This window comes from Ilyonectria robusta (genome assembly GCF_021365365.1).
Source record: "Ilyonectria robusta strain PMI_751 chromosome Unknown BGZ61scaffold_26, whole genome shotgun sequence".
Lineage (NCBI taxonomy): Eukaryota > Fungi > Ascomycota > Sordariomycetes > Hypocreales > Nectriaceae > Ilyonectria > Ilyonectria robusta.
The window spans coordinates 518,812-545,267 of record NW_025764460.1 but is presented as its reverse complement, the minus strand read 5'-3'; the positions used below and the strand labels follow the sequence as shown (position 1 = coordinate 545,267).

At 52.6% G+C, this 26,456-nt stretch overlaps 11 protein-coding genes across 11 annotated transcripts; 6 read left to right on the top strand and 5 right to left on the bottom strand.

The window, feature by feature from the left end:
* Positions 1–323: 323 nt before the first annotated feature.
* BGZ61DRAFT_498349 (uncharacterized protein) lies at positions 324–1,250 on the bottom strand (the record flags this gene model as incomplete). Its single annotated transcript, XM_046251269.1, has 1 exon — positions 324–1,250. One exon carries the CDS (start codon positions 1,248–1,250, stop codon positions 324–326), a length of 927 nt encoding a protein of 308 aa, XP_046098234.1.
* Positions 1,251–1,951: 701 nt separating this feature from the next.
* BGZ61DRAFT_430151 (major facilitator superfamily domain-containing protein) lies at positions 1,952–3,745 on the top strand (the record flags this gene model as incomplete). Its single annotated transcript, XM_046243803.1, has 6 exons — positions 1,952–2,095; positions 2,145–2,208; positions 2,253–2,351; positions 2,395–2,548; positions 2,591–3,304; positions 3,350–3,745. 6 exons carry the CDS (start codon positions 1,952–1,954, stop codon positions 3,696–3,698), a joined length of 1,524 nt encoding a protein of 507 aa, XP_046098233.1. The 3' UTR covers positions 3,699–3,745.
* Positions 3,746–3,915: 170 nt separating this feature from the next.
* On the bottom strand, positions 3,916–4,425 carry BGZ61DRAFT_538056 (uncharacterized protein; the record flags this gene model as incomplete). The annotated part of the gene is made up of 1 exon (XM_046254610.1): positions 3,916–4,425. One exon carries the CDS (start codon positions 4,423–4,425, stop codon positions 3,916–3,918), a length of 510 nt encoding a protein of 169 aa, XP_046098232.1.
* Positions 4,426–6,128: 1,703 nt separating this feature from the next.
* BGZ61DRAFT_538054 (uncharacterized protein) lies at positions 6,129–6,908 on the top strand (the record flags this gene model as incomplete). Its single annotated transcript, XM_046254609.1, has 2 exons — positions 6,129–6,697; positions 6,761–6,908. The coding sequence occupies 2 exons, from the start codon at positions 6,129–6,131 to the stop codon at positions 6,906–6,908; spliced, it is 717 nt and encodes a 238-aa protein (XP_046098231.1).
* Positions 6,909–7,961: 1,053 nt separating this feature from the next.
* BGZ61DRAFT_538053 (uncharacterized protein) lies at positions 7,962–9,183 on the top strand (the record flags this gene model as incomplete). Its single annotated transcript, XM_046254608.1, has 2 exons — positions 7,962–8,214; positions 8,276–9,183. 2 exons carry the CDS (start codon positions 7,962–7,964, stop codon positions 9,181–9,183), a joined length of 1,161 nt encoding a protein of 386 aa, XP_046098230.1.
* Positions 9,184–9,396: 213 nt separating this feature from the next.
* BGZ61DRAFT_538052 (uncharacterized protein) lies at positions 9,397–11,178 on the bottom strand (the record flags this gene model as incomplete). The annotated part of the gene is made up of 1 exon (XM_046254607.1): positions 9,397–11,178. One exon carries the CDS (start codon positions 11,176–11,178, stop codon positions 9,397–9,399), a length of 1,782 nt encoding a protein of 593 aa, XP_046098229.1.
* Positions 11,179–12,097: 919 nt separating this feature from the next.
* Positions 12,098–14,124, bottom strand: BGZ61DRAFT_538050 (uncharacterized protein; the record flags this gene model as incomplete). The annotated part of the gene is made up of 2 exons (XM_046254606.1): positions 12,098–13,829; positions 13,877–14,124. 2 exons carry the CDS (start codon positions 14,122–14,124, stop codon positions 12,098–12,100), a joined length of 1,980 nt encoding a protein of 659 aa, XP_046098228.1.
* Positions 14,125–15,303: 1,179 nt separating this feature from the next.
* BGZ61DRAFT_538049 (uncharacterized protein) lies at positions 15,304–16,248 on the top strand (the record flags this gene model as incomplete). Its single annotated transcript, XM_046254605.1, has 1 exon — positions 15,304–16,248. The coding sequence occupies one exon, from the start codon at positions 15,304–15,306 to the stop codon at positions 16,246–16,248; it is 945 nt and encodes a 314-aa protein (XP_046098227.1).
* Positions 16,249–16,861: 613 nt separating this feature from the next.
* On the top strand, positions 16,862–17,914 carry BGZ61DRAFT_538048 (uncharacterized protein; the record flags this gene model as incomplete). The annotated part of the gene is made up of 1 exon (XM_046254604.1): positions 16,862–17,914. One exon carries the CDS (start codon positions 16,862–16,864, stop codon positions 17,912–17,914), a length of 1,053 nt encoding a protein of 350 aa, XP_046098226.1.
* Positions 17,915–19,315: 1,401 nt separating this feature from the next.
* Positions 19,316–22,597, top strand: BGZ61DRAFT_118627 (uncharacterized protein). The gene is made up of 2 exons (XM_046237017.1): positions 19,316–20,028; positions 20,071–22,597. The coding sequence occupies exons 1-2, from the start codon at positions 19,708–19,710 to the stop codon at positions 22,537–22,539; spliced, it is 2,790 nt and encodes a 929-aa protein (XP_046098225.1). The 5' UTR covers positions 19,316–19,707; the 3' UTR covers positions 22,540–22,597.
* Positions 22,598–22,654: 57 nt separating this feature from the next.
* On the bottom strand, positions 22,655–26,352 carry BGZ61DRAFT_483786 (fungal-specific transcription factor domain-containing protein; the record flags this gene model as incomplete). The annotated part of the gene is made up of 8 exons (XM_046249527.1): positions 22,655–23,540; positions 23,584–23,724; positions 23,812–24,503; positions 24,551–24,631; positions 24,678–25,066; positions 25,116–25,291; positions 25,337–25,770; positions 26,281–26,352. The coding sequence occupies 8 exons, from the start codon at positions 26,350–26,352 to the stop codon at positions 22,655–22,657; spliced, it is 2,871 nt and encodes a 956-aa protein (XP_046098224.1).
* Between the last annotated feature and the right edge of the window lie 104 nt (positions 26,353–26,456).

Here is a 26,456-nt window from a genome sequence, read left to right as displayed (position 1 = left end):
TCCGTGGCGCACTCTTGTAGGGTAAGTTCACAAGACGGTCGAGATGATCAATGCAAGGAATTATGTCACGGCGTAGGTTGAGACATGTTTATGAGAATATTTATAATTAATTAGTTCTTATGCAGGTCTTAGGGATAGATTATGATGATTTTACATTAGGGTAGCCTAAGTGAAAACCCTTGGCTACTTGGAAGTCATAACATGTCAAGAGAGAGTAATTTTAATCTTTAACTGATTGGAGATCTATGTATTCTGTCTCAAGGTTATGCTACTAGTCTGTCCCATCCACGGGATTACTACTGACAGGATGTGTCATGCGAGATCTACATAACCTTGCTAAGGGAAGCCGAGGAAATTGCCGCGTGGATCTCCTCCTCAGCACTATCTTGCAGGGGCAGAAGAGGCGACCGAACAGTAGCATGTGACAAAATACCCCGGGCAACAAGCGCATGCTTCAACGCGACCGTACCCTCCATATGAGACCCACGGTGATACACTGCCTTGGTCACAGGGAGGAGTTGGTCGTGGATCTCACGAGCCCTCTTGTAGTCCTTGGCCTTTCCAGCCGCAATGAGCTGAATCAATGGCTCAGGGGCAATGTTTCCGTATCCAACAAGCATGCCGTCCACGTCAAAGGCGGTGTGCAGGAGATATTCGTCGTGGCAGGTGAGCACGGGAACATTGGGTCGCTCCCTTCGGAAAACGGGAATCTCGGTATCCCATCGTCGCATGTTGCGCACGCCGTTCTTCATGGCAATGACACCAGGAAGGGCGGCAATGTCCAGGAGGGTCTGGAGGTTGTAGTTGGCCTTGGTGTTATCCGGGTACTGGAAAAGGATCAGAGGCAGCTTCGACACCTCGTACACGACCTTGTACCGGTCCTGGGGAGCACCAGGCTGGTATCCGAATCGCAGCCAGCCATGGGAAGGGTACAAGAGACCAGCCTGGGCGCCAGCTTCCTTAGCGCGCTTAGCCTCGAGAGCGGCGACCTCTGTGCCTTCTCCGGTGATGCCAGCAATAATGGGAATGCGGTTGTTGACAGACTTGACAAAGGCCCGGATGACATCGAGTTGTTCCTCGGGGGTCAAAAAGGTGCCTTCGCCTGCATGGCCTAGAACAACAAGGCCCTTGACGCCATCAATGCTGCCAAGCCAGGAGCCCAGGCGCTGGATGGCCTCGTAGTCAACCCGCCCGTCCTCAGTGAAGGGAGTGACGGGAGCGGGGACAAGGCCTTTGAGATCGATAGACATTTTGATGAGTTGAGTTGTAGATTTTGAATTGATATTGTTGTTTGGGTTGATATTGTTGTTTGGGTTGATATTGTTGTTTGAGTTGAAGGTTGTGGTGAGTATTGAGTAGCATATCTTGTGTTGTCTCGTCCTCTTTATAAGGGCGACATTGATCTCGCCTCTCGCCATCATCACCCGAGGACAACCCTCAAGTGGACCAAAGCTCCGAGACCCTCGGATATCCAAGCGATGTCAACGAGACAAGAGAATAATCCGGAGTTTTTTGCCCATGTTTGGGAGTCGCCATCCACGTCGTCACAAGTCCGAGATGAGAATCCGGAAAAGTGGCTCGGATTCCCGGATTCGCCCTCCGGACTAACGTCACGACCACGCCACCGACGCCAGAGCCTCCTAATGTCTCCAGACGACGAGATACTAGCTATCCTGGGAGTAGCTCCGCATTCGTGCTGAAATTTGCTCCTAGAACTTTTCCGAGTCAGGCTCCCCGCATCTCCAGTGTGAGCTGGACGCCTCCGCATTTCCCCAGAAACCTGGGGAAAGTCGGCCAGTTGAGATTGAAGTGGCTTCATGATCCCTTGCAAGCGAGCATTAGGATGGAGTGGTAATCGCAGCTGTGTGTATAAGTATCCGGGTCTCCGCACTCCAGTGGACTGAATTCCACACACTCTGCAACGGACACAATGGCACACAACAGAGCTTCCATGGAGGTTGGTGATCTCGAGGCCGTCGCGCAAGAGAAGACTGGAGCCATCCACAATGAAAACCAGCGCGGAGGTTTGTCTTCTGAGGACTGGGAGTTTCTCAATGCGTTTCCTGAAGACCACAAGAAGAAAATCCTTCGCAAAGTTGATGTGAGTCGGTCGTATTTGTTCTTGACGTCACTAACCTTTGTAGCTGCGATTGATACCCATGCTGGTGCTCCTGTACCTGATTGCGTACCTCGACAAAACAAACATTGGTATGGATTGAAACATGTGGTGGTGATGAAGCTAACAGTTGTAGGAAATGCAAAGATTGAAGGTCTGACTGTCGACCTAAAACTCAAGGGCATTCAATACAACGTTGTCGTCGCCATCTTCTTCATCCCCTTTGTCCTTTTTGGTAAGTCATCGCCCATCCAAAGGTGCATTGCTAATCATCGCAGAGGTCCCCTCGAACATGATCCTCCATCGCTTCAAGAGACCGTCCTGGTACATGGGCGGAATTGTCTGCGCCTGGGGCATCGTCATGACCATGACGGGAATTGTCCAAAACTACGGAGGACTCCTGACCATCAGATTTCTCCTGGGAATATTTGAGTGAGTGCTTCACCCTCTGTGAGAACGCGACTAACCTTTCAGGGCCGGTTTTCTCCCCGGTGCAATCCTAATCATCTCCAACTGGTACCTCCCGAACGAAACCCAAGTCCGAATCGCCATCCTCTACACATCGGCTGCGACCGGCGGCGCTTTCTCCGGACTTCTTGCTTTTGCCATTGCCAAGATGGACGGCGTGGCTGGACTGGAAGGCTGGCGCTGGATCTTTATCATCGAGGGCATCTTCACCGTCATTGTCGGCGTCATGTGTGTCTTTCTGCTCTGCGACACGCCGGCCCTGTCTACGCGATGGCTCAACGGCGAGGAGATTCGATATCTTGAGCTTCGACAGCTCAGTCGTCGCGCAACAGCTCCCAACGAGTACAAAGACAGCACCAACGCCAATCTCGCCATCTTCAAGGATATCCTTTTCGACTACAAGATCTACCTCTTGACATTTGCCAACTGGTCGAATGCGGTGCCCAACTACGCCATGAAGTTTACCATGCCTAGTATCCTCACCGGCATGGGGTACACATCTTCGATGGCCCAACTCATGACCATCCCTCCGTACGCAGTGGGAGCGATGTCGGCATTCGGGTTCGCTATTTTTGCCGACAAGTATTCGTGGCGGTATCCGTTCATCCTGGGACCGCAAATCTGTCTCGTCACGTCGTTCATCATCCTCTTTGTCAAGTCCGGAAACATCGAGCAGAACATTGCCGTGTGCTACTTTGCAGTCTGCCTGGCGTGCTTTGGGTATGTTTTCCAAATATCAGTCCACTACTTGTCTAATTTGTCCAGCATGTATCCCATTCTGCCCGGCGTCAACGCCTGGAACGTCGCCAACACGCCCGACCCGGCGAAGCGATCCATCAACATCGGCCTGCTGGTTTGCATAGGTAACATAGGAGGCCTGATCGGATCGTACATTTACCTCGACAGCGAAGCGCCTCGCTACCCGACCGGTTACGGCACGTCGCTGGCCTTTGGCTTGGCTGGGATTGTCGCCGCCACGCTGCTGGAGTTTCTGCTGAAGCGGGACAACGCCAAGAAGGCTCGGATGACGGAGGTGGATATCAGAGAGCGATACACGGAGGAGGAGCTGCAGCGACTGGGCGAGAAGAGTCCTTTGTTCAAGTATGCACTGTGATTTAGGTCACATTTCAAGACAATTTCATGGCAAGCACGTCATCAAGCGCTCAAAGGAGAATCATCAACCATTTCTTTAATTTCGTTGCATCGTAAACCCAACTTCATTCCTTGCTCAGTCCTGTGCCTTCGTCCAACAGCGGGCGCGTTCCATACACCACCATTCCGTGCTCTCCCTCCACCTGGAGTCCAAAACGAGCATCAAGTGTTGCCAGTGTTCATGCCATCATCGGGGTTAGGTTGCTGTAGAGTTCGTCGCCGAAAATACCCAGGTGCACCAACAACTCAATTCCCCCACGAGCAATGGTGACGTTAGGTTTCTGGGTCGCGCGATCGAAATACGCTTTTCCAGTGGGAAAAACAATCCCTTGGACTAGGCCGCTGCTCGAGTGCTTCTGCACCATGGCGAAGGCGGTCCGCAAGTGTTCATCGTCGTTGCAAGCAACGGCAATGGAGCCAGCAACCTCGGGAATCTTGGCGAGGACGTTGCCATCAGTAGAATCGCCTCCACGGATGAGTATCGCCTCGATAATTTGAGTTTCATTGTTTCGAACAATCTCGAGGTCAAGCTTGTCGACGTATGAAATGGTCGACGAAGGGCTGGCCCAGTCGGCAGGGTTGATGACAGAAGCCTCGCGAGGGCGGGACGTGTAGGGTTCCAGTGGGGCGAAGAGAATGGCTCCGACAGGTGCCTTGGTGTTTGTAGGGCTCAGTTTGGGAAAAGTCATCGTGAGGAGGGAGATGGTTGACGCGCAAGAGAAGTGTGAATTGTGGTGTTGGTCTTGGCCTTGGTCGAAGATGACGATGAAAAAGAGATGTGGGAGTGATATGGAGGCGCGAGGGATGGAAACTGAGAAAAGGAGCACAAGGCTATTGTTATTTAGTCGGACAAGCTTGAATGTGAATCACTGCAGGCACCCGTGTAGCACGCTACAACTCACCTTTGCCTTGGCAGCCGATGACATGCATTCATCGAATTTTTTTAATATTGAGTGTTATATTTTGCCATTTAGTAACGGATCTTGGCCTTAATTTCTTAAAACACCGGCGTTTGGCAACAATACTACGAACGGTAGTCACCATGAATAATCGCGAGTCGAAACACAAATCGAATTCACACACATCGCACTCGCAAACGTGAAATAAGAACCACCAGACATGGCACCCATTATTCACCCCGCTAAGTGCGATTCCCCATCGACCAAGTCCATTCGGTAAAACCTTTTTATCATGGCAATAAGCCACGAGCATCCAGAGATGCGACCCGTTCCCTGCACACCCAATCGTACACTTCCCGTCAGGCTGCTCTGGATCATGATGTCTTGGGTCCATGGCGATCATTGTCGCGTCGACGTACCGATTATTTGCCCGACTAATTTGAAGTTATGTACAGGGAGGGTACCATGGATAACCACGCCTGGGTCGAGCCAAACATCACCTCTGTCCGAGCTGGTAAATTCGCTACCTCCGCTAACGCCGCCGTCGTTACTAGCACCGAAAGTCACTGACATTATTCCGTAGATCATCCTCTCGGGGAGACATTCCACGGGTCTTGGACGCTTCCTTCGTCCAGGTGCTAAAGAATTCGTCGAAGACCTGAGCATCGGAGTCGAACACGGCGTCGAGATCCAGCTCGTTGATGTCGAATTTCTTGGTGTTGATGTCTGGGGAGGCTAGCAAGATGGACCGCTTCATTCTCTCCTCAGAAATTTCGACCAGCCTTCACCAGTCTTCATCATAATTATTGGTCTAACTTTGGGGAGCTTCATGGACCTCCCTCGGGGTCGCAGCGCGGGTGCTTCCTCTCCGTCAACCACGGGACGCAACGCTACCTACATCACAAAAACCACTCTCGTTTATCAAATACAGACGAGTGATAACAGTCTTACCTTTGCATTATTGATCAACTTGTTTGCTTTGAATCAATCACTCCTCCTCCCTCCGGTCTGTTGATCCTGTGCCGCATTGGACTCGGTTGTTTCAACGAGGTCGATGAATTCGGCGTGTGAGTCTCTTCAGGCCCTTGGTCCTATCCAAGCCTGGGACGGAACCGAGGCCACTGATGGCCTCTTTCTCTAGCCTAGTGGTGATTTTGATGAAGGATCTGAAAGTGACTGGAGTGTTGTTGAACTGACTGAATAGCTGGGATGAAGATGAGATGTGGTGTTTGACAACTCGCCAGCTGTCAACACTCGGGGAGTCCGCCTGGCAATGGGCAACTCCCATTAGGTAAGAGTAAGAACGTTCGTTTACCTTTTTATAAAGGCCACAGTCTGATATCTCTCACTTGCATTCCCGCGCCTGTCACATTTTCAGCTTCACAACTGCACATTCACACCTTCGCACGCCTACGCCCACACATCGATTCACACACACACACACACACACACACACACACCATATTTCTCTTCCGTCTCCCCTTTTTTTCGTCATGGCCCCTGGATACGAAAACAACCGCGATGGGCTGTACCCCGACAGGTACGTGCCAGAGTATCGTGAGGGCTCCCGAAACCACCGCGAGGAAGTTCGAGACACGCGTGAGGGAATGGCACCCACCCAGGATGGAGGTGCTCAACGACGACGCCGCCGCAACCGCCAACGACGACTCCGCCGAAACCGCCGACGCAACCGCAACCGCAATCGTGGCGTCCCAGTCCCCAGTCCAGTCCCCAGTCGAGTCCCCAGTCGAGTCCCCAGTCCAGACCTCAGGATCACCGAAATTGATGGCCAGTTGTTCGTCACCATCCCTGGTCCAAGTGGTGACGACCGACATCCACTCTTCGGGCCAATGGGCCGTATCATCCGCGGTACGAGCAACGTGGCCCATGAGGCGGAGATGGATCGGGTCCAAACGGCTTCTGGTAACATGAGGGTCAATTCCCTACTTTGGACCAGCTCTCTGGATGTTCCCATGCGAGCTAGCCCCATGCTGCGCGACCTCGCGATACACTTTGGATGGCCTGCATGGCCTGGTCAGGACGAAGAACGAGATGAAGGACAGTGAGGGCACTGAGATGGACGTCGATATCCAGGCCGGTGGTTTAGCGGTGGAAAGCATACTAGCTTGAGGACATGGATAGAGGAACAGGATATTGCTGCTGCTGTTGTTGTACTCGAGATGGGAGACCTGGCTGCTTGCCTCGGCCTTCTGGCGTTCGGCTTCTTGAGCGATGCTGATCACGGCGTCACAGATCCGGCTGAGGACGTCTGAGCCATGGGAGCCGGAAGCAATTTCGTACAGTAACATCGCAAGACCGCTTATAGAGTACATCGGTGGTAAATACAATTGCGTTGTTAGTCAAGTCAATAGAATTTGTGAAAAGGATTCCAAAGGGGTGCGAGAGGATGGGCCGTAAAATGAAGTGATTGACGCACATGCATGCGGTTTCCCACGCGATGGAGGCTGACTGGGCCGTTGTGGCTTCGCGCAGCCTGATTTTCGATCGCGACAAGTTCTTGCTTGCCCAAATAATCACAGCTTCATTCCACAACTTATTACCGTATCGACTGCCCTAAACCTCAGTGTATTCCAATGCCTAGCCACCATATTATTTCTTCCGGAACTCCAAGGCCAAGAAGAGTTAGTGACCGGCTTTCCGCGTCTTCTAAGGCTTGATGATGGGGTTGCCTTAATTGTGATATCACGGTGCATAGTTGAACAAAGGACTCTTTTTGGTCGTCTAACATACGTATAACGTCGGTAGACTGTTAGCTCTATCCAACCGAATCCGTCAGCGTGGACAACGTCAAGATGGCTCGAATGACGGAGGCGGAGATTAGAGAGCGATACACAGAAGAGGAGCTGCAGCGACTGGGGACCCAAAGACTGATTATTTAATTGCGTATCTTAGTAGGTTTTAAGCTGCATTGTTCTCACAAAATAAAAACCAAATGCACAAGGACAATAATTCTTGACAACTCCTCTGTTGCACTGTCTGTGTCTAGGTATCGAAGGCTCACCCATTTGTATTTTTAGAAGTTCTCATGAGTTTCTGTCCAACATGTGATTTATCTTGGTGGAGCGAACGGATAGTGAAAAGAAACCAAACGCCACTGGTCGTTCGATCGAACAAGCGCTCGAATTTTGACAGCTGCAAACGGGCGCCACAACCCACCTTTGGTTCAGTAGCCTGACATGCACTTGGTGGACTAAGCATCCTCTCGCCTTAGCATCCTCTCGCCTTAGCATCCTCTCGCCTTAGCATCACGCAAATCACTTTTTTGTTTCCTTCGATAACTCTCACTTCCACCATACGCACGAAAGATGGATACCACCAACTCGACCATGCCCGACACCCCATTGTCTTTCGCATGGGAAAAGATTGATCCAGCGAATGTCAGCGAACGCCGCCTCTACTTGAAGGCGTTTTATGTGTTAGTGTGGCAGGTGAGCGAAGAAGATCTTGCCTCCTACACAGAGAAGAACGTGGTGAAAGCCTGCGGACGTATCTTCCACAAGGGGCATGCTCGTGTTGGCACCCGGTTCTTCGACTGGTTCGCCGACATGACTCTGTGGAGTATGTTGTGTAAGTTCAATAGCCATACTAGAGAAAGCATCAAGCTAATACCGTGAAACAGTCTTCGCCCACCATGTCGGAAACGCCAAAATGCCACCGTTTCCGTGGCCGGAATTTACCCTTGGCTCCCAAGATGTGGATGACCCGGACTCGCCTGTATACGCCCGTTTTGTGGCGTCAGAGAATGGCAAGATTGCTGCGCAAACGACTCAATCTGCCCCCGCGGCTGCTCAGATGACGGATCCTCTCATCATCGACCTCGAGAAGCGACAGGCCGCCTGGAGTTTGTTTTTCGGCGAGGTCAATCACCGTCTGCCAACATGCGGCCCCTTCGAGGTTCTACTCCCCCGGTGGCTCAACTTCGAGACGAAAGTTTGGGGCCCCGAAGGCCAACAGCTCGAGCGCATCAACGAGCATCTCATTGTGTCTGGCCTGGCGGTTTCTTGGGCCTTCGACAAGGAGGACGACGCCAAACCCGAGAAGTTGATTGTGGGTTTCTCGGAGGGCAACCGCCTTTGCAACTGGGCAATGCTGCAGAGCGTCTGGTCCGCTGTCTTTCTCTGGGCCAAGGACCTTTACGAGGGTAAGGTCAGAACCTTGGCTGACCACTTGGAAATGAACCTCTTGTTGAGAATGGACATGGACATGCAAATGTATCTGAGCGCTGTTGAACCGGCCGAGCTTGCCTTCAATAAGGCCCAGGAAAACATGTTGGCCGTCAAGGAGAGATCTGACAGGCACGATGCCGCCGTGACAACGCTGCGGGATGAGGTTATCGAGCTCGGGAAGAACGGATACGCCTTTGTGTCATTAATGGCTTGGATTTTCAAGGAACAGATCGATCGTGAGGGCGCACTCGCTCGTATCCAAGTGGCTGAGCAAATCTGGACGTCGGTTTGCCACCGAGACGATATGGCGACGGTTCTTAAGGCCACAGGTGATGCCCGCAAGGCCCTTGGATATGAATAAAGCTTCTTGGACATCAAGAGGGATGGGAGGAAGATTCTAAATAGTGGACTAGAGTGCTATGTGAGGAAATGTATGATGTCATGGAATGCAAGGGCCAGTTGGGCAAATATAACTTGTGTTATTACCATACATAATTAATGCCCAGTGTACTAATCCCGTACCAACCAATACTAAGGACATCCCATATGCTGAGCGACCGTGAATTGATAGGCATTACTGCGGCTTATACTCTATTTTTGTGTGACGGATGAACCACCGAAGTGTGTCGGGGTCACCAATCGGAAACGACAATTTTTGCCCCGTAGCAGACTGGCAATGGGCTTCTCTGAGGTTATTGATGACTTCGTCCACCCAAAACAACCCATGTTTCTGGACGTCAACCGCTAGAATACTGCGGCCGTTGCCGAAGCCAACAAGGACAAGTCCTTGATCCGGGTACTCCAAGCACTTGTCCAGCGGGAAAGGTGAGATTCCGTTCCAAGCACGTAGCGTATGGCTCAGGCTTGCAATTCGAGGATCAACTGCGAGAGCGGCTTGCTCTACAGCAACCAGCCGGTCGTCGTTTGCCGGGTACACAACAGCTGCGATCTGGCACATGGCCGGGCGGTGCATTGCGTGTAGACGAGGATCCGCCATGGAGTCTGCGAAACGCCCAATTACCATCTCGAGAACGGCGACAAAAAGCTGGTGAGCCTTCAAGGCCTCCTGTAGGGCGTTCAGGCGACGCAGAAGAAAGGTGACGCTGCATCCTGGCTGGAGGATGGCTATGATGTCTGTGATGGTGGCATAAATTGAATGGCCATCAGACTCAACTGCTAGTACCAGATCGGTAGACCATGAAGGCAGAATCTTCCAAGGGCGAATTTTCAACTGGGTCGCCATCGTGGGGTTTTGGGAAACTCGGTCAACCATCATTCCCCAAATTTCGGATTCCTCCTTGTGTTCGGCGGAGACGAGACGAATAAGCATGTCCGATGCTCGGGCCTGGTGAGAGGCGGTCTCGTGGAGTCGTTGAGTCTCGGAACTCAAAGAATTGGCTTGCAGGAGCAGGCCATCCCTCTCCTTTTCTAGGTTGATCCTCGCAGTGTCCAAAGCCGCGTTCTGTTTCTCGAGGCCGGCGACTTTATCTTCTTGGTCAGTTTTGCATTCCCTCAATACTTTGTTCTCCTGCCGAAGCTCTGCCAAGAGATCTTCGTTTGCTTCCATCGAGCGGTAGCGAGCGAGCTGTCGTCCCTGGTGCTTGATTTGATCGTGGAGATTCGCCTCGCGGTCTTCAGATGCGGCTCGGTGAGACGTGATATTGGCCACGTCAGCTTTCAAATCAATGCACTCCTTCCGTTTGGCATCCCGCTCGTGCGACATGAGCTGGTGTGTGCCTTCGTTGAGCCTAGCCTCCAACTCCAACTCCTGGACCATTCCCTTGAGCTTTTCGACCTCTTCGTTGAGCGCGGCTTGACTGGACTGCGACTCCGGAGACGCCTGACGGGGGAGGGCCAACTGGCTGTTGGGATCGCATCGGATGGTGTCAGCGGCCTGCTGGACGGCGGCCTTGATTTCGGGGGATACATCAGTACCCAGGGCTCGAACGAGGTGGAAGAACTCCGGGATATTTTCAAGAAGCCACGCAAAGACAACCTTTGCCCTTTCACGGGCATTGCTCGCGAGGGGTTGGAGAGAAGGGAGACCTTGCAGATCTGCCTGGACGGCGTCTAATCGTTCCGCGGAATCGAGAGCACATTGGGCTTGCTCGGTTTTGTTATTGACCTCGTCGCGAAGAGCCTGGCATTTTTCGACCCAGTCGCCCAAAAGCGTCACGTTCTCAGGCGTGTATCCAGCAATGTCGGCCTTGTCATGCTCGTCTCGTAGCTTATCCGTGCCATCCTTCATTTCTGAAATCAAGGCGGTAACCTCATGGATGGTCGCGTCGATTTTCTGGCGGTTGAAGAGGGTGAGGGCCCTGGTGGCATTTGATCCAAGGGCTGTCTGGATGTTCATTGTAAAATCGACGTGATTCGCGTAAATGAGGATGTGAAGTCGTGAATGTGCAGTTGTGAAGCCGAAAAGTAAAAGGCGTGGGAGAAGCCAGATTGTGATCTTCATATGAACTTGCTCTACCATTGGAGGTTGCCAAAAACCAGAGGGACCGTTGGCAGCTGTCGAGTTTCTAAAAAGTCACCAAATCTCACATTCATCTCACATTCATCTCAACCATCATGTCTGACATCTGACATTTGCACGACCGAGGAGGCTTTCACTCGACCACGACACTCCAGTCCCTTTAAAGTTCCGTCACCTGGCCTACCTACTGAGCCCTCATCCGCCACTCACCGTCAAGTACATGCTCCTCTCCCCCGGGCAAGAAGCTTATGCTGACCGATCAAGCAACATGTCGTTCCCACCACTGCCACCGGACGCCAAGGACGAAATGAAGAGGCTGAAGTTATGGCTTGACGCAGCGCCAGATCTTCGGGGGCCCTACTTCGGCAATATGCGCGACTTCCATGAGCATTTCATGCAAACCTGGGTGTTGGCCAAGCTCACGAGCACCGTGGCGCCTCACGATATTCCCGTCATTCTCGTCACCACAAGGCTAAAGAAGGAGGCCATCAGTGATCTCGAGTCCCTCCCGGGGTTGAATGGAACCAAGACGCCAAAGATACTCACTCACGCTGAATTCATCAGCTTCGTCGAGTCCCGATCTCATCGTGAGAGACGACGGTCACGATCTCCCCGCGAGGATAGGCGACGATAGATTGGATTGCTGGAGGTTCATGGATATGTACGCACGGCATGGAGTTTGATAGAACTGTAGGAATTCATTGTTGAGATCATCAATCTGCCTTAAAGCCGCCACTGTCCCCGCGAATATTTATGAAATCAATCCGCGTCGTATATTTGATTCAGGACAACACTACTATTGCAAGCGATCCTGGAAGTCTAACATCCTCGTGCCGAGTCGATCAACTGACTTCACAAATATACACTTGTGGTGCCCGGATATCGTACATACCAGATCATCCTTAGCCGGAGATTTCATTCCGCGCCGACACACATCCCGCAGGCAATGCCATTTGGACGAATCATTCCCCAGAAATTCTTCCATATGCTTCTTTGATAGCAAGCTGGCAAACATTGGCGCAATCTCCATCGCAAGGCTCTTGACGTCTAACCGGATGCTAGGACTGGGCACCACTGAGAGCTCGCGCATTTGTTCGCTGATATCGAGGTATGCCTGAGAAAGATTGCTAGTGACGTCTCCGCCAATTGACTCTTGCAATCTGTGTCGTTTGCGAGTACTAGGATGTTGCGGAGGCTGTGTTGTCTGCGGAGTTGGGTCCGGTGCGTTTCGCATAGCATCAAGCTCAGCGAGGGCTTTGTCACGATCTGCGAGGGCCTCCTTGCGCTCCATGATAGCCACCTTGCGTTCTTCAATGGCCTCATTGCGTTCTGTGATGGCATCGTCGCGCTCATCGAGGGCGTTATCAAGTTCCCCGAATGCGTTATTGCGATCCGCGACGGCGTCATCGCGCGCCATAAGGGCATCATTGCGCTGGACCAAAGCGTCGTCGCGTTCCATATATGCCATGTCGCGTTTCGTGAGGGCTCTGTCGCACTCATACTCAGCGCGATCGATTTGGTCTCGGAGAACTCGGATACGGTTGGTTTGGTCCTCTTGAAATTGGCTGTCCCTTTTGCTTGCACTCGATAGCGTATTGAGGGCGGTTTCAGCTTGTTCCTCGAGCTCTTGAATGCGCCTGTCTCCAGCCAACCGAGCTTGCTCACTCTGTTCATGAACCTTGGACAGTTCATCCCGTAGACCGCGTATCTCCTTCTCCATCTGGCTCGCATTTTGGGCTGCCTCTGACTGAACATTGCGAATCTCAAACTCCTTCTGAGCCAACTCGGTTGCAGAAGCCTCCAGCTCGCGCTCTTTTATGGTAATGGTGTCCTCAAGTTCCCGAATCGTCTCGTCGCGTCGACTAACCAGAGTTGCATTGATCTCGTTGGCCGCTTGCTCCACTGAGAGCTTGATCTGCAGCTCCTGTGACCTTGAACCATCCAGCTCCTGCCATGATCGGGCTACGGCGTTGATCACAGCTTCAGTGAGAGTGTGGGCCTGGGCGTCAAAGTCTTCGTGGTTGCGGAGAGAGAGGTCGTCAACTCGGTTCCTCAACCGATCTAATTCCTGGGCCACTGTCTTGTGTTGCTTGGTCGATGCGCCTTGCAAATTGGCGAACCCGGAATCCATTGCCGCTTCCAAGTGTCTCGTCATGGCCTTGACTCCCTGGCGGCTGGTCTCGAATTCGGTCTTTGCGTCGCCCAGCTTGAGGATGGTATTGGTGGACTGTTTGGCCGTCTCCTCACCCTGCTTCGACGAGAGGATCTGGTCAAGTCGTTCCGAGAGAAGCTCTCTTAAATGCTGAGTGTTCGGTAGTTGAGCGACTTTTGAATCAAGCCCATCTAGCCGAGATGCGATGCTCTCTTTCAGTTTCTTCAGGTCCATACTGATGGACTCGTTCCTAGGCACGCCAACTTTGGCGGCAAGCGCTTCGCTTGTCGGGGTGTTGTCAGAGCTGGCAGCGGCAACTTTGCCGAGGGGATTGGATACGCCTTCAATCGCATGGCAATGGGGCCCGGGGGCGTCCCTGGCAATGGTCAGCGAAGGAAAGTATGCCAGCTTGAGGATACTCACTGCGATGCCTGGTGGACAGCAGACCCAGCGCTTGCTGGATCTGTAATTTGCTGGGCTAGGGTACCGAGGCCCTGGATAGAGGAAAGGAGGTTCCGCTGGTGCTGTTGCGCGTGAGTATGCTCGTTCTGGACGTGGGCTTCTTCAGCGATACTAATCACGATGTCACGAATCTGGCTGAGAACGTCTGGGCCATGGGAACCGGAAGCAATTTCGAACAGTAAGATCGCAAGAACGCTCATGGAGTCCATCATGGGTGAAGAAAATTGCGTTGTTGGTCAAGTGAATGGGATTTGTAAAAAGGATTCCAAAGGGGTGCGAGAGGACGAACCGGAACATTTGATTTACGGTGAATCTGGGTACCCTGAATTTAACGCTTAACCCCCAAAATTTAGCATACCTGGCCACTAATTTCCAGCGCATCCACAGCGTTGTAACGGATCTTTTTAGCACTCTCAGCCCCTGATCTTGAGCACATTGGCTCCTAATTTTTCTACCATATTAGGATCTAACACACAGTTCACGTAATGCAATCACATCAGTCAAAGGCGAGATCAGAATTCCTTGTAGGAATCCAACCCTGCCCGTGCAATCCACAAGACAACTTTTCGAACTGCTTCTCCAGACCTCCATCTACTGCTCGTACCTGCACAGTGCCCAGAATCGATTCGTACCAAGGTACAAGAGAGTCATCGAAACTCGATCCAATGATGTCCTGGAAAAATACAAGCTTCTTGAGAATGAATGCGACGTGGACATTTTGTATCGGCAAACCCTTGGATACCCGACTTCTGCACGCTGGACGTTGTTTATCGTTATCACATGGAATGATAAATTATTCGCGATATGGTCACAAGCCGTACGAGAGATGGTGGATTTTGTCGACGAGACGTTCCAAAGCTCTGTCTTCTGCAAGCCAAACTTGAGGTAGAAATGATTGCCCCAGAAAGGATGATGAATAAAGTTCTTTCCTTGTCATTACCACCCGGCTTGGGTAATTCGATCTATTAGAAACGTCTACTAATTGTGTTTGTTTGGTCGCGCTCGGAATGGAAAAAGGGACACTGGGTCTTGGAGGCTTGGTATAACCGTATTTCTCTTTCATCAGAGTAGACAAAGGGTGAATAGGCAGACTGTAGTACAAGAATAAAATTAAAAAATGGCAGTCTATAGTTTCGACAGCTTGTTTGCGATACCCTAGTACAATGCACTCCTGGTCAAACAGTGATTTCGTGGGTTGTCCTCTGGACTTTGGCAAGTCGCCAGCTGGCAGCACCTGATGCCAGCGCAATTACGGCAGCTGTTTTGGTAGAGTGGCAGCCGTTTGTCTTTTCGGAGAGACGAAAATCGTCAGGTACTTGCTTATTTTCTTTGGGCTCGGGAGATGTTCCGAACCTCCCAGGTGCACACACGTTCACGACCACGCCAACATGACGTCTAGCAAAGACAACCATTCGCACCATCGCACCGAGTACCCAGACAGTTACGTGCCAGTTCGCCGTCGTCGCAGCACGTGGGGAACACGCTCCCGCTTCGCCACACATGCCCCGGCCATGCCGCCGGCTCATGGAGGAGGCACTCGACGCCGACGAGAAGCCATCGCCAACCATGGTGGGCAGCCCCCCAGTCTCAGCAACCCTCCAGCCGCTGCCCACAGTTTGGAGCAAGGCGCGAAAGACGTCCCAAGCAACCTCATCGACCTCACCAACCTCGATGACCGCGAGATCACGGGACACCTCACACCCTCCGTACGAGCAAACCCCCTAAAACGAAAATCTTTCCGAAGCCAGCAGCATAGGTGTCTCTGGGGGCTAAAGGAATTCGATGAAGAACCGTCGGATAAGAAGGAGGAAAGGAAGGGCGGGGAGAAGGCTCCACTGGCATCTCAAGCCCAGACAGGGGACAAGGAAACGGACGTCGATGTCCATGCCGAAGACATCAACATCGACACTCTCCATTGCTGTCTGTGCAAATCCTCGCGTCACAACGTGCTAGGCTGCCTGTCCACCGACGAGGACGGCTACACTCGCGCTTGTCCCTGGTGCATGGACACCACCCACGCGGCAGACGGATGCGCTGGGTTCTTGGCCGCCACTATCGAGGAGAGGGTCGATCGACTGGTATCCGAGCGTGGCAACATGCCTCCATTCTTCACCTTTCAGCCTTGGTTCAGCCTGATCCAGCAGTGCCAGGCCGTTAAACCCGACGCAGCGCTGCCTAGCTTTTACCCCTGGAGTAGGCCGTTTGTGATGAGCTGTGCACCCGTCATGAGCAGAATACAAGACGAGTTGGATGCGGCCCATGACTTCCACACGCTGCCTGTTGACCCGTCGACCCAGGACTGGGCTGCTGTTTGCGCGACCTACGGACTGTGAAGCCTGGGAGGGGAAATACGGACTGTGCTATCTGAGAATATGGAAATGTTTGTTGGACTACAGAGATGGACGTGTACATGGAGATCGAGATAAATGATTGTGCCCATTGATCCAGACATTCCTTCTTTGATGGACCCAAGTGTGTGATTCTCAGAGCGACCAACAAAAGCATTTGGCATCGAATGCATGTCAACATGCCACTTAAAATGAGAACAAACAAGCTCAAAGATGATTGCTGAGATGCAATAACTAACGTGGTTGTCTAAGCAAGTCGGTTAGCTGCTTGCAACTCGCACGCTGCCGACGCTGCTTGCCTGCCCCTGACGGCTGGCCACATTCAACGTCTACCTTAGGTCTTAGGTATAAACTTGGCGGTTGTGACCAAGCTCAAGTTCCCCAACTGATCTCGCTCAGAGCATCTTTCTCAACAATCCTCTCTCACCCACCACATTCCCTCGCCACCACTTTCTCAAGACGACTCTCGTGCCACACGACTCTCTTCCGAGCCACGCACCTACGAACACACAAACGCACACACTGAAGGATGGGCTGGTGGTACAGATTTCACCGTCCAAGACGGCGTATTGACCGATACATTCCGCCGCACCGCCGCATGTATCCAGACAGATACGTCCCAGACTATGACCATGGCCCAGAAATTACTGGCAATCGCTCTGGCTCTGGCGTCCATCGCATCGCGCCCTCTGGGGGCATTCGACGCAGCAACTTCCGCCGCGACCGCCGCCGCACCATGGATCATGGTCGTCTTTCTCCATATTTCCCCGACGAACCGGTCATCTACGAGAACCAGCGTGTGGCCGCGGCTACCAGAGAGCCAACTCGACGCAACGACCAATATGCCATGCCTCGGCTCACGATCACGGAAGAAGGAGCAGTCACCGTCACCAGCACCCGCACAAAAGACATTCTTGCTGCTGTCGACTGCGTTCAAGCCGACTCTACCGACACAGAATACACGGCCGTCGTGTTTCGCTCCGACGTCCCATACACCACGCTTGTTTTATCCACCGGAGACAAAAGTGACAAGGTCGGCGATGACGGTTTGGCGGGCAACTTCTGGAACTTCGTCCAACCAAAGGCCGCTAAGCAACACACCGAAGAGCCCCAGAGCATGGAAGTTGATCCCAAGAGCACGGAGGGTGATCCCAAGAGCACGGCGGATGATCCCAACCCTCTACTCTTTTGTGGGTCGTGTAACTCACTAGAGCATACCATCCAGGAGTGTATGAAAATCGACACCGACGGCCTCAACCACAGCTGCCCTTGGTGCTGGCTGGACTACCCCCGCCCATCCAACCCCTGTACCTGTGCCTCGGAGCAATCTCTCGACGATCAATTCACTTGCCTAGTGGTCAAACGAGCCAACATGCCCGCCTTCTACTCCGACCCACCATGGTTCGAGATTCTCAGACAGTACAGAACAGCCAACTCCGACGCCCCGGTCCCTGAGCACTTCCCGTGGACCAAGGAATACGCTCTAGATCAAAAAGACATCATGGAAGATCTCCAGGACCTGTTTGATGAGACGCACGACCCGAAATCCCTCCCTATTGATCCAGCGACCCGAGACTGGGCGGCTGTTTGCGCAACCTACGGAGTGCGCGACCCTTGGAGCCTTATGTACGGACCCATACCGGGTTTTTGATGGACGTTTATAAGAAGAAACTTGAGGTGCATGGAAATTGTTTGATGGGCTCTCGTTACTTTGTTATAGTGTCTAATTGCACAGATCATAGATGTCGGGTTGTGATGTGTACGGGCTTGGTCTTTCACGCTCAGTCAAGGAATTAGCCTGTCGTCCATATTCCACCATGATTAACTCGTTATATGCAATCAAGACACCCCAGAAATGAACCATGTCTAAACCATAAATTGTGTGTGACCGGTGCGCGGTCATTCTCGTTGACATCTAGATTCGCTCCCGAGTTGCACAACGCCAAACCAGCGAAGTCATCGTCGCCTGTGGACTACATGCTATTACTCTTCTCGGTTCTTGTTCTTTTTCGTCAACTAGAACGATCTCCCTATTCGTAACTAACTTCCGGGATGGGTCAGCGACTGGAATTTTCTCTTCGGCGGTTCGTCTGATGGGAGTCTCCGTGGAGCAATCAAGCGCCTGGGTGGAACAAAACACTGGACTGCTGAGGTTGACCGTCCTAGATTAGCTTTGCATGGCTCACGGGAATATTGAAGGAGCAGGTATCCGGTATCGGGCTCGTACCCGACGAGGTGCGCCCGTCTCTCTCCATGTTGAAGCTCGGCGCTGCAACTTCTCAGTTATCTCGAGGATGGCCGAAATCACAGCTCCCGCCCGCATCCATGCCCAGCCACCAACACCAGGGTCCTGTGACTTGTATCCCGTCTATTACTGCTAAATTTAGGTTCCCTATCGCTACTCTCTACAGCGGGGTAACTTATCTGAACAACTGGCGGCCACGTTGACGCGTCCTGCAAGCCATAAGCTGACCGCTTCGGACATATGCCATGCGTACATAAATGTCTCTCGGCAATAGGTTGTGGTGCATCATTTCCCGCTCTGGACCGAGACATGGCCTGCTTTTTTAGAGTTTTTACGCGGAGCGGCCGCGAGTTTAAACCAGGCTACCCTTGCCAATTTTCGTATAATTCGTCTGTCGCAGATGAGATTTGGCTTGGCTTCTCCATCAGACCAAACCATGTCAAGATGCGCTGTATGTTTTGCCCCTTGCTCATCAGAGCCTTGCTCATCAGAGGATGCGCTAGCTCTCCGTTGCAGCGTCGTAATTGAGCTGTCACGCTCCCGCAACGGCTGTTGGTGGTTGATCCACGACGTGCAGGGGAGGATTGGAAATGCAGCTAGCTTGGATTGAGCAAGCCTGTCTCATCAAACCTCTCTACGGCCAATAACAACTCCATCAACGGGTAGATCGGCGAGACCAATGCAGCCCGTGTCTGTCCAGAGGCCCATTCATGCGGGGCGTTTGGTGCGCCCGCTCACTGCTGAAGGATTGCCGGTACATAACTGACCAAAGTCCCGGCGCAATTCTCGTCACGCCTCACGCCTGAAGGTTTGTCCGCGCGACCGAGGTTGAAAACTTTGTCATGACCTCAGTCAACAACTGAACAAAAGCGCGCGCCACTCTCCAACCTCAATCGCCATCATGTCCGGCTCCGACCAGACGAATCCCCCGAGCGCAAATGGGGAGGAGGAGAAGCCGAAAACCGACGCCATCGACGATGCACCGGAAATCATCCACAATCCCTACTTCACCAACGCGGCCAAGACGTCGGTCCGAAAACTCCCACCATGGCTCGACCATTTCAACCCCAAGGACCTCAAGAAGCTGTTCAGATGCTGTCTCGCCGTTTGGATCATGACGCTCCTGATTCTCATCCACCCGACCCTCAAAGTGCTCGGCCAGGCGGCTTTTCTTGGATGGTAGGTCCGCCCGTCGCCGCATGCCACTCTGCTCACTCTCTAGCATCGTCTTGTTCATCGCACCGCCATCTGGCATCGTCTTCTTCCACCTGATATCGGCCGTCATGGTTCTGCTGGGTATGACGTCCGCCTGGGCCTGGGGCGTCATTAGCATGAAGGCCGCCCTGGCGACTCGCGCGGGTGCACAAACAAAAGCACGATATGGCGAGCTTCTGCAATTAGCTCAAAACGCCACCAACCCGACCCAATTTGTCAAGGTCGAGATCTACAACGGCTGGATGTTGGATGCGAGAGTGTCACTGACCTATTTCTTCATGATTGGTTTGTATTTGTACATGGTAGTAAGTATTCTCTTCATGACGAAAGGCCAAGCTGACAACCAGGCCCGCCTTCGAGTCAGGGCACCCAAGCTCATGCTTCTGCAAATCATGGCTTGCATCGTCAGCACCATCTTCCTCACGCAAGCGCCTCTATTGCCCGCATTCAGAGGAATCATTGGCAAGATTTTGGTCTTGCCCTGCGCCATTGCAGAAGGCATTGCCATCGTGTGCAACATCTTCATCTTCCCGACGTCGTCCGCAACCGAAGCACTCGACGGAATGAGAAACCTTCTCTCCCCGATGCCGACCTTTCTGGATGCTTGCCTCCTTGGATTGAAGCACCCTAGCTTGGATATGAGCGCCGACGTGCTGAATGGAGCCAGAATGAAAATCCTGACGACATACAAGCAATTGGAACCCATCACCCGGTTCCTCCCAATTGACTTTTCCATCGGGAGGTGGAATTCAGATGACCTGGGTACACTAAATGACCCGTTTCGACAACTCATTGTTGTGTTTACCAGTCTGGTTGAAGTCCACAGACAAAAGGAAGTACGAAAAGGCAAGGCCAAGCAGGCACTGGAAATTGCACAGGCGGTGGAGGATGGTGTCGATACTCGTGAAACAGGGCGACATCAGATTAACCGAGCAGTCGACTATCACGTAAAGTCGAACCATCCTGAACGAGCTGAATTGGTGCGGAACAGTCTGAAGGCGCTGTCGAGCCCGGCAGAGGTCTTAATTGAAGCATGCAAAGAGTCGATCGAAGCTGTCAGCGAGGGTTTGCTGCACTCGAACGCGTTCAAGGCAGCTGGCCACGCCGAGAGGCTGCAGAAGCACACTGCCACCCTCGAAAAGCTCCGAGAATGTCGCGAGGAATTCATCAACTCCACCGCTCAATATCTCTTCGATCCCTCCCACCACATCTTCGATGACAAGGGCATCCTGCAGGTCGACGATGGTGCCGCTCCAGTATTGACTGGCCTGATGCTGGGACTGCTCATCAAGGAGAGACTATCTCAGCTAGCAGATGCACTGGAAGAGATCCTCTCGAGAATCATCGAATTAGAGACTGCTAGATCGAGGCTGCGAATCTGGCTCCCTACCCGGTTAATGTCCCTCTTCGGGTGGATGGGCACAACCGACTTGTCAGAAAACGACACGCCTGGCGCAGATATTGGCGACACGGTCATCACTCGCATCTCAACCGTCGCTTCGAACGCTCGTCTGCCCAAGGAGTCAGTTGATCCAAATGCCAAATCGGCGCAAGCTGAACTGGCCGCGATGAAAACCCCAAACAGCCGCAAACGCAGCGGACGGGGTCACTTTGTGCTGAACACTACCAGGTGGCTGGGGAGTGCCGAGGGCATTTACGGACTTCGCATGGTGATTGTCTCTCTCGCCCTTTCCATCCCAGCCATCATCCCTTCCACTGCGGGCTTCTTTTACCGGGAGAAGGGGATGTGGGCTGTCATTATGGCGCAGCTTGCTCTTGTCCCGTACACGGCCGACCTTGTGTATGGAATCATTGTTCGAGCCGTTGGAACCATCATCGGTGGCATTGTGGGTATGGCAGCATGGTATATTGGTGCTGGCAACGGGCGAGGAAACCCGTACGGCGAAGCTGCCATCATGGCCGTTGTGATTGTCATCTTCATGTGGTGGCGTCTCTTCAGCTCGCCCGCCTTGATGCCTGCAGGACTCATGATGGCTGTCACGGCATATCTCGTCCAGGCCTACAGCTGGATCGACACTCACAACCCAATCTATGGTAACCCTGGCGTAGGCTACGAAGTGTTCTGGAGACGTGTTGTCCTTGTCTTCGTCGGCTTTGGCGGGACAGTCGTTGTCAACTTTCTCCCGAAACCACCCTCTGCGAACCGACATTATCGCCATCTTCTTGCCGACAGCCTCGTTAGTGTGCGAGATCTGTATGCCCTTTTTGCATCCAACTGGAAGGACGCTGCGCCAGATCTGCGCGAAGTTGTCGAGGCGGAGGGCCTAGCAGTGGCCGAGGTTCTCTTGTCCATTGCGGGGCCTATCAAGCTGACAATGTTCGAATTTTCATCATCCAACTTTGATTCGGATACGCTCAGCAAGGTCTGCCAGCTGTGTATGCTCCTCAACCAAAACGTCACCCAGCTACTGCTCTACACAGCTCGGTTGACAGAGGAGCAGAGGGCGTGGATCATTCCATCCACCGGTACCATCAAAGAGAGCTTTATCGCCGAGCTCATGGCGGTGCTTTCACTGGTGCAGCAAGCATTAAAGACCGGCGATCCTCTCCCCGCTGTCCTGCCTACGCCACTATTCGCCAAGGCAGTAGAGGCTGCAAGGGAGCATTTCCACGAGGGAATTCGCGGATCCAGCGGTGTCTACCACAAGGATAACTTTGACGACGAGGGTTCAAGGAGATATGCAGTCGTTTTGAATGCGCTGTTGCAAATGCTTGCGGCTCTGGATGAGCTGGTTTTGGTTTTGAAAAAGGCAGTTGGCGAGACAAGTAACATAGCTTTTCTGGAGACTGTATAGGCATGGCAGCTTTGTGCAATCCCCTGCTCATTCAAAATGACAAAATCCATTATTGCAATGTGCAGTCAGGCGTCTACAATACACTCGATTACTCCTACAGGCAGGCGGTTCTATCTTAAATCTCCAACAGTCGTTCCAAAACAGAATCCTCGTTTCCAGTTCCAAAAGCTGCTGCCTCAAATGCTGCCAGACCAACTCCCCATGGACCTGGGCTCATGGACAAGGAGCAGCCTGCGGATTCCCTCCTTTCGTGACCAAATAATCCGGCATCGACTGGTGAAGAAAACATGACTGATTCATAGTCCAATTGCATAACTGGGTTGTGGCCCTCGATAGTCGTGGATTCCGTTCTTTTCGTTGTCGTTGGGGTGCCACCCTCCCACATCGTCTCGTCAAAATCAAGCATGGAATCGTTTCTCACCACACTCTCGTCGGGGAGAGAAATTGTAGAGTCGCTCCGATTGCTCTCAGCTTGATGTGGCCAGGCCCGGTCTTCCTCGGGACTCTCTGTCTCGAATAATGCAGCTTCTACCCTTGATGGGTTTGCTGGGCTGTTGACATTTGGGAGACCCAAATTCCCCAGTGGAGAAGGCATCAAGAGCTTGTCCTGGAAAATTCCCCGTAGGCTTTGAGGAAAGTCGCTTTCTAGTGGCAATTTCCCGTTTCGGATGCTGAGGTCCATGGTCACGGCCAAGCGCAAATAGTACTTTGGTTGCAGCTGCAGTATTTCTGTCCAGCTCGATACCGGACTCCCGTTTCGAGTTCGTATCGCGGGAAGATGTTGTTGCGCCAGATCGACAATGTAGCGAACCGCTCTAGCCACCCAGTCGACGCCGTCGTATCGTGGCCTGTAGGTTTTCATTGCTTCGATGAGAACATTGAGTTGCTGCTGTTTGTGTTGCGCAAACGTCGGTGAACTGGCCCCGCTGTTTGGCGCTCGCGAATTAAACAGCTTCACGTCGAGGATCTGCAGGGCAAGAGGAAAGGCGGTACAACCAACACTAAAGGCATTAGAAGGGTTGGATTACGGGGGAAGATACTTACGCGCTTATTGGAAGCCAGCGGGCAAGACGGAAACGAACAAGCTTCCTCAGGCATTGTGTGACTTGTGAAACTGCACCTTGCAGCTCATGGCTGCTTTCATAGGCTTCGGTATCCACGTGGCCCAGACGTCGAGGTGCGAGGCTGCAGTAAAGTATTTCGTAGTGGCAGAGGGCCATTCTCGCGGAGCTGAAAATTAGCGAGGAATCAGAAAGCGTACAAAGTACTTACTGATAGTACATTTCCAACAGATTCATAAACAAAACGGGGGAGCTATTAGGAGACCCGGAAGTGTCGACATTCTTGAGAATATCTCCGCTCGGAGTTGACTGGATGCGCAGCACCGTGCTGTACCACCGCCTCAAAGCCATTCTGCAATCTCCAATGCGGCTTTCTTCGGTGGCGGGATGTGACGGAGCCCGTGAAGGATCATCGTGCATGGGAAATGTCAGGGTAAGAACCTCGGTCAGGATGACGCAGAGCTCGACGAGTTTTGCCAGGATCTCAGCTAGGAATCGCTTCGTAGCGGGGTCGTAAACGCTAGACTTGTGGAATTCGTCGGCAAGATCTGCAACTCCAAGCAGTGGGTTTCCGGTAAAGTTAAAGTTGGAGTGCGTAATCTTGATGGTGCGACGTGATGTCAACGGCATGAGGCGGTCGCGGATGATGCAGCACCACCAAAGACGCTTCAGAACTGCACTGAGTTTTCGTTGCTCGTCAGATACTGGAGATCCATCTGTTGGGATCGATTGATAGCGATGGGCTCCAGCGTCACGGGCGTAGTGCATTGCAATGCCAAGCCACATTGGACCAAGGTGCTTGCATCCTCCGTGTGGAAGTGGGATTAAGTGTGAGTGTGAAAGGAGGAGCGCAGCTTGAGCGATGGATATTGAAGAAGTTTCAAGGCCGAAGTCGTAAATCAGCTGTAGGGGTTAGTCATAATGTCAAGAGTACAAGAGTGATTGGTTACCTTGGCCCGTTTGTAGAAAGACGACTTGGCATCATGGACCGATTTGAACCCAAGTTTCTCGATGGTCTCCGCGGAGACAAACTATGAAAATTAATACGTCTCTTTGATAAACCCAAGAAGAACTTACGCTGCAAGATGTAAATAGAATCCCTTGGATGACGATAAGAGGCATCCTATCTGCAGAAGCATTGTCCAAGTGCTGCGGGTGGTAGAGTGCCCAGAAGTCGGCTTCGTTTAACATCGGAAGCATCGGATGGATGTGCAAAAAGTACTGCTGGATGAATTCGTTGAGGATACTCCTCTGCGGTACGACAAAGCATCCTTGCTTGTACAGATAGTCGAGGTCTTCTGAGGACAGGGTGTGAACCCTGGGGGCTTCCAGGATTGAATAGTCCGGGTTCGTGGGGTCGAACAGCAGCCGCTGTGCCCCTTCTTGGGGGACCCACGGACATTCCGGGAAGAGAGAGTCTGGAAAGGCGGTTGAGAGTTGTGGGAGGTCCAGAGCGTCGAGAGATTCTGTCAGGTTAGTTGATGTTGGATAGAGTATGGATAGGACGATGCTTACCATAGGACCCTAAGTCATGGGGGAGTGACGGCAAGGCATCTAGTGATACGGGATCCACCACCAATGACTGCTCATCGCCAGGGAGATCATTTCCAAAGACGTCAAAGTCGTCGGCAGGTGGTGCAGTAGACGAGTCGTCCTTCACCGCAACCGGAGCATGACGCGAGGTTCCCCTCCTGCTTCAGTTAGCCAGATAACGCAGCGGCCACGACTCGACGTACGAAAACTTGGACCTGGCAATAAAGACACACTCCTTCTCGTCCAGTCGGCAGTTGATGCAGGGCTCCGCCGAACTAGTGAGGATGCACCTCACCTTGCGCGAGCGACACGGCAGACAGGCGCGCGATGCCCGCTTCTTGGCCTTTGCCGAGGGTATTTTCTGGACGCGGTTGGCGGCGTCGACGTCGGGGCCCAGATCAACGTCGTAGTGCGGGTCTTGGGCGGGGGCAGGATCCTCCATGCTGCAGGGAGAAGAAAAGATACAAACGAATTCAGCGAGGGGAATTCGGCGAGGGGAATTCAGCGACGACAGAACGAACAACCTCGCTGCGGGAAACGAGGATGAGTCTGGAGCATTTGCAAGGCCTGGCGAGAAAACACAGGGGCAACGTCGTGATGCAACAGCCGCGCTCATCTGCCGGCCTCCTACCCGACCCTGTTAGGGGGGTTTCTCAGGTGGGTCGGGGAGGCGGAATCTGGGGTACGTGAGCTTTCTATTGGATCCCCCACAGAGGTGTGACTTGTGAGATGGAGATGACCCCGCAGAAAGGAGACGCTATGCAGCATCGTCGGCTTGTTCGGTTTGTGGGCTTTGATCGAACGCGGGGTGAATCTGGATGGAGTCTGGGGATCTAGGTCTGGGGAGATGGAGTCTGGGGAGATGGAGCTGGGGGTCAAGAGTCTGGGGGTCAAGAATCTGGGAGTCCGGGGATGGCATGATTCCATCGTCAATAAGGAGCTGAGCCAAGAGCTGGTCAACTAGATCCACAGCATCCCCGGTTGAGTCTCTCACCACTCACAACACATTCCCATTCTGGCACTCCAACCGCGTCAAGACAAACATTACGAGTCAGACTCCACATGAACAGACAATGAAGACAACAAGCAGTTTCAAATCATCACTCGTTACTCGTACAAATAAATCCGGCTCATCCGGAGTACGTACCGCAACGTCTGACGCAGCGGAAGCTCTCTTAAGCATAACAACGTCGCATGCGCCACGCCACGCAGATGCCATGTCTTCCCGTGGCCGTACTAGACTAGCTACTACCTCTGTCAGCAGTAAATCTATGTCATTGTTTCCACTACCTCAAGCCTGCGTGAGCCTTCTTTCAACCTCAA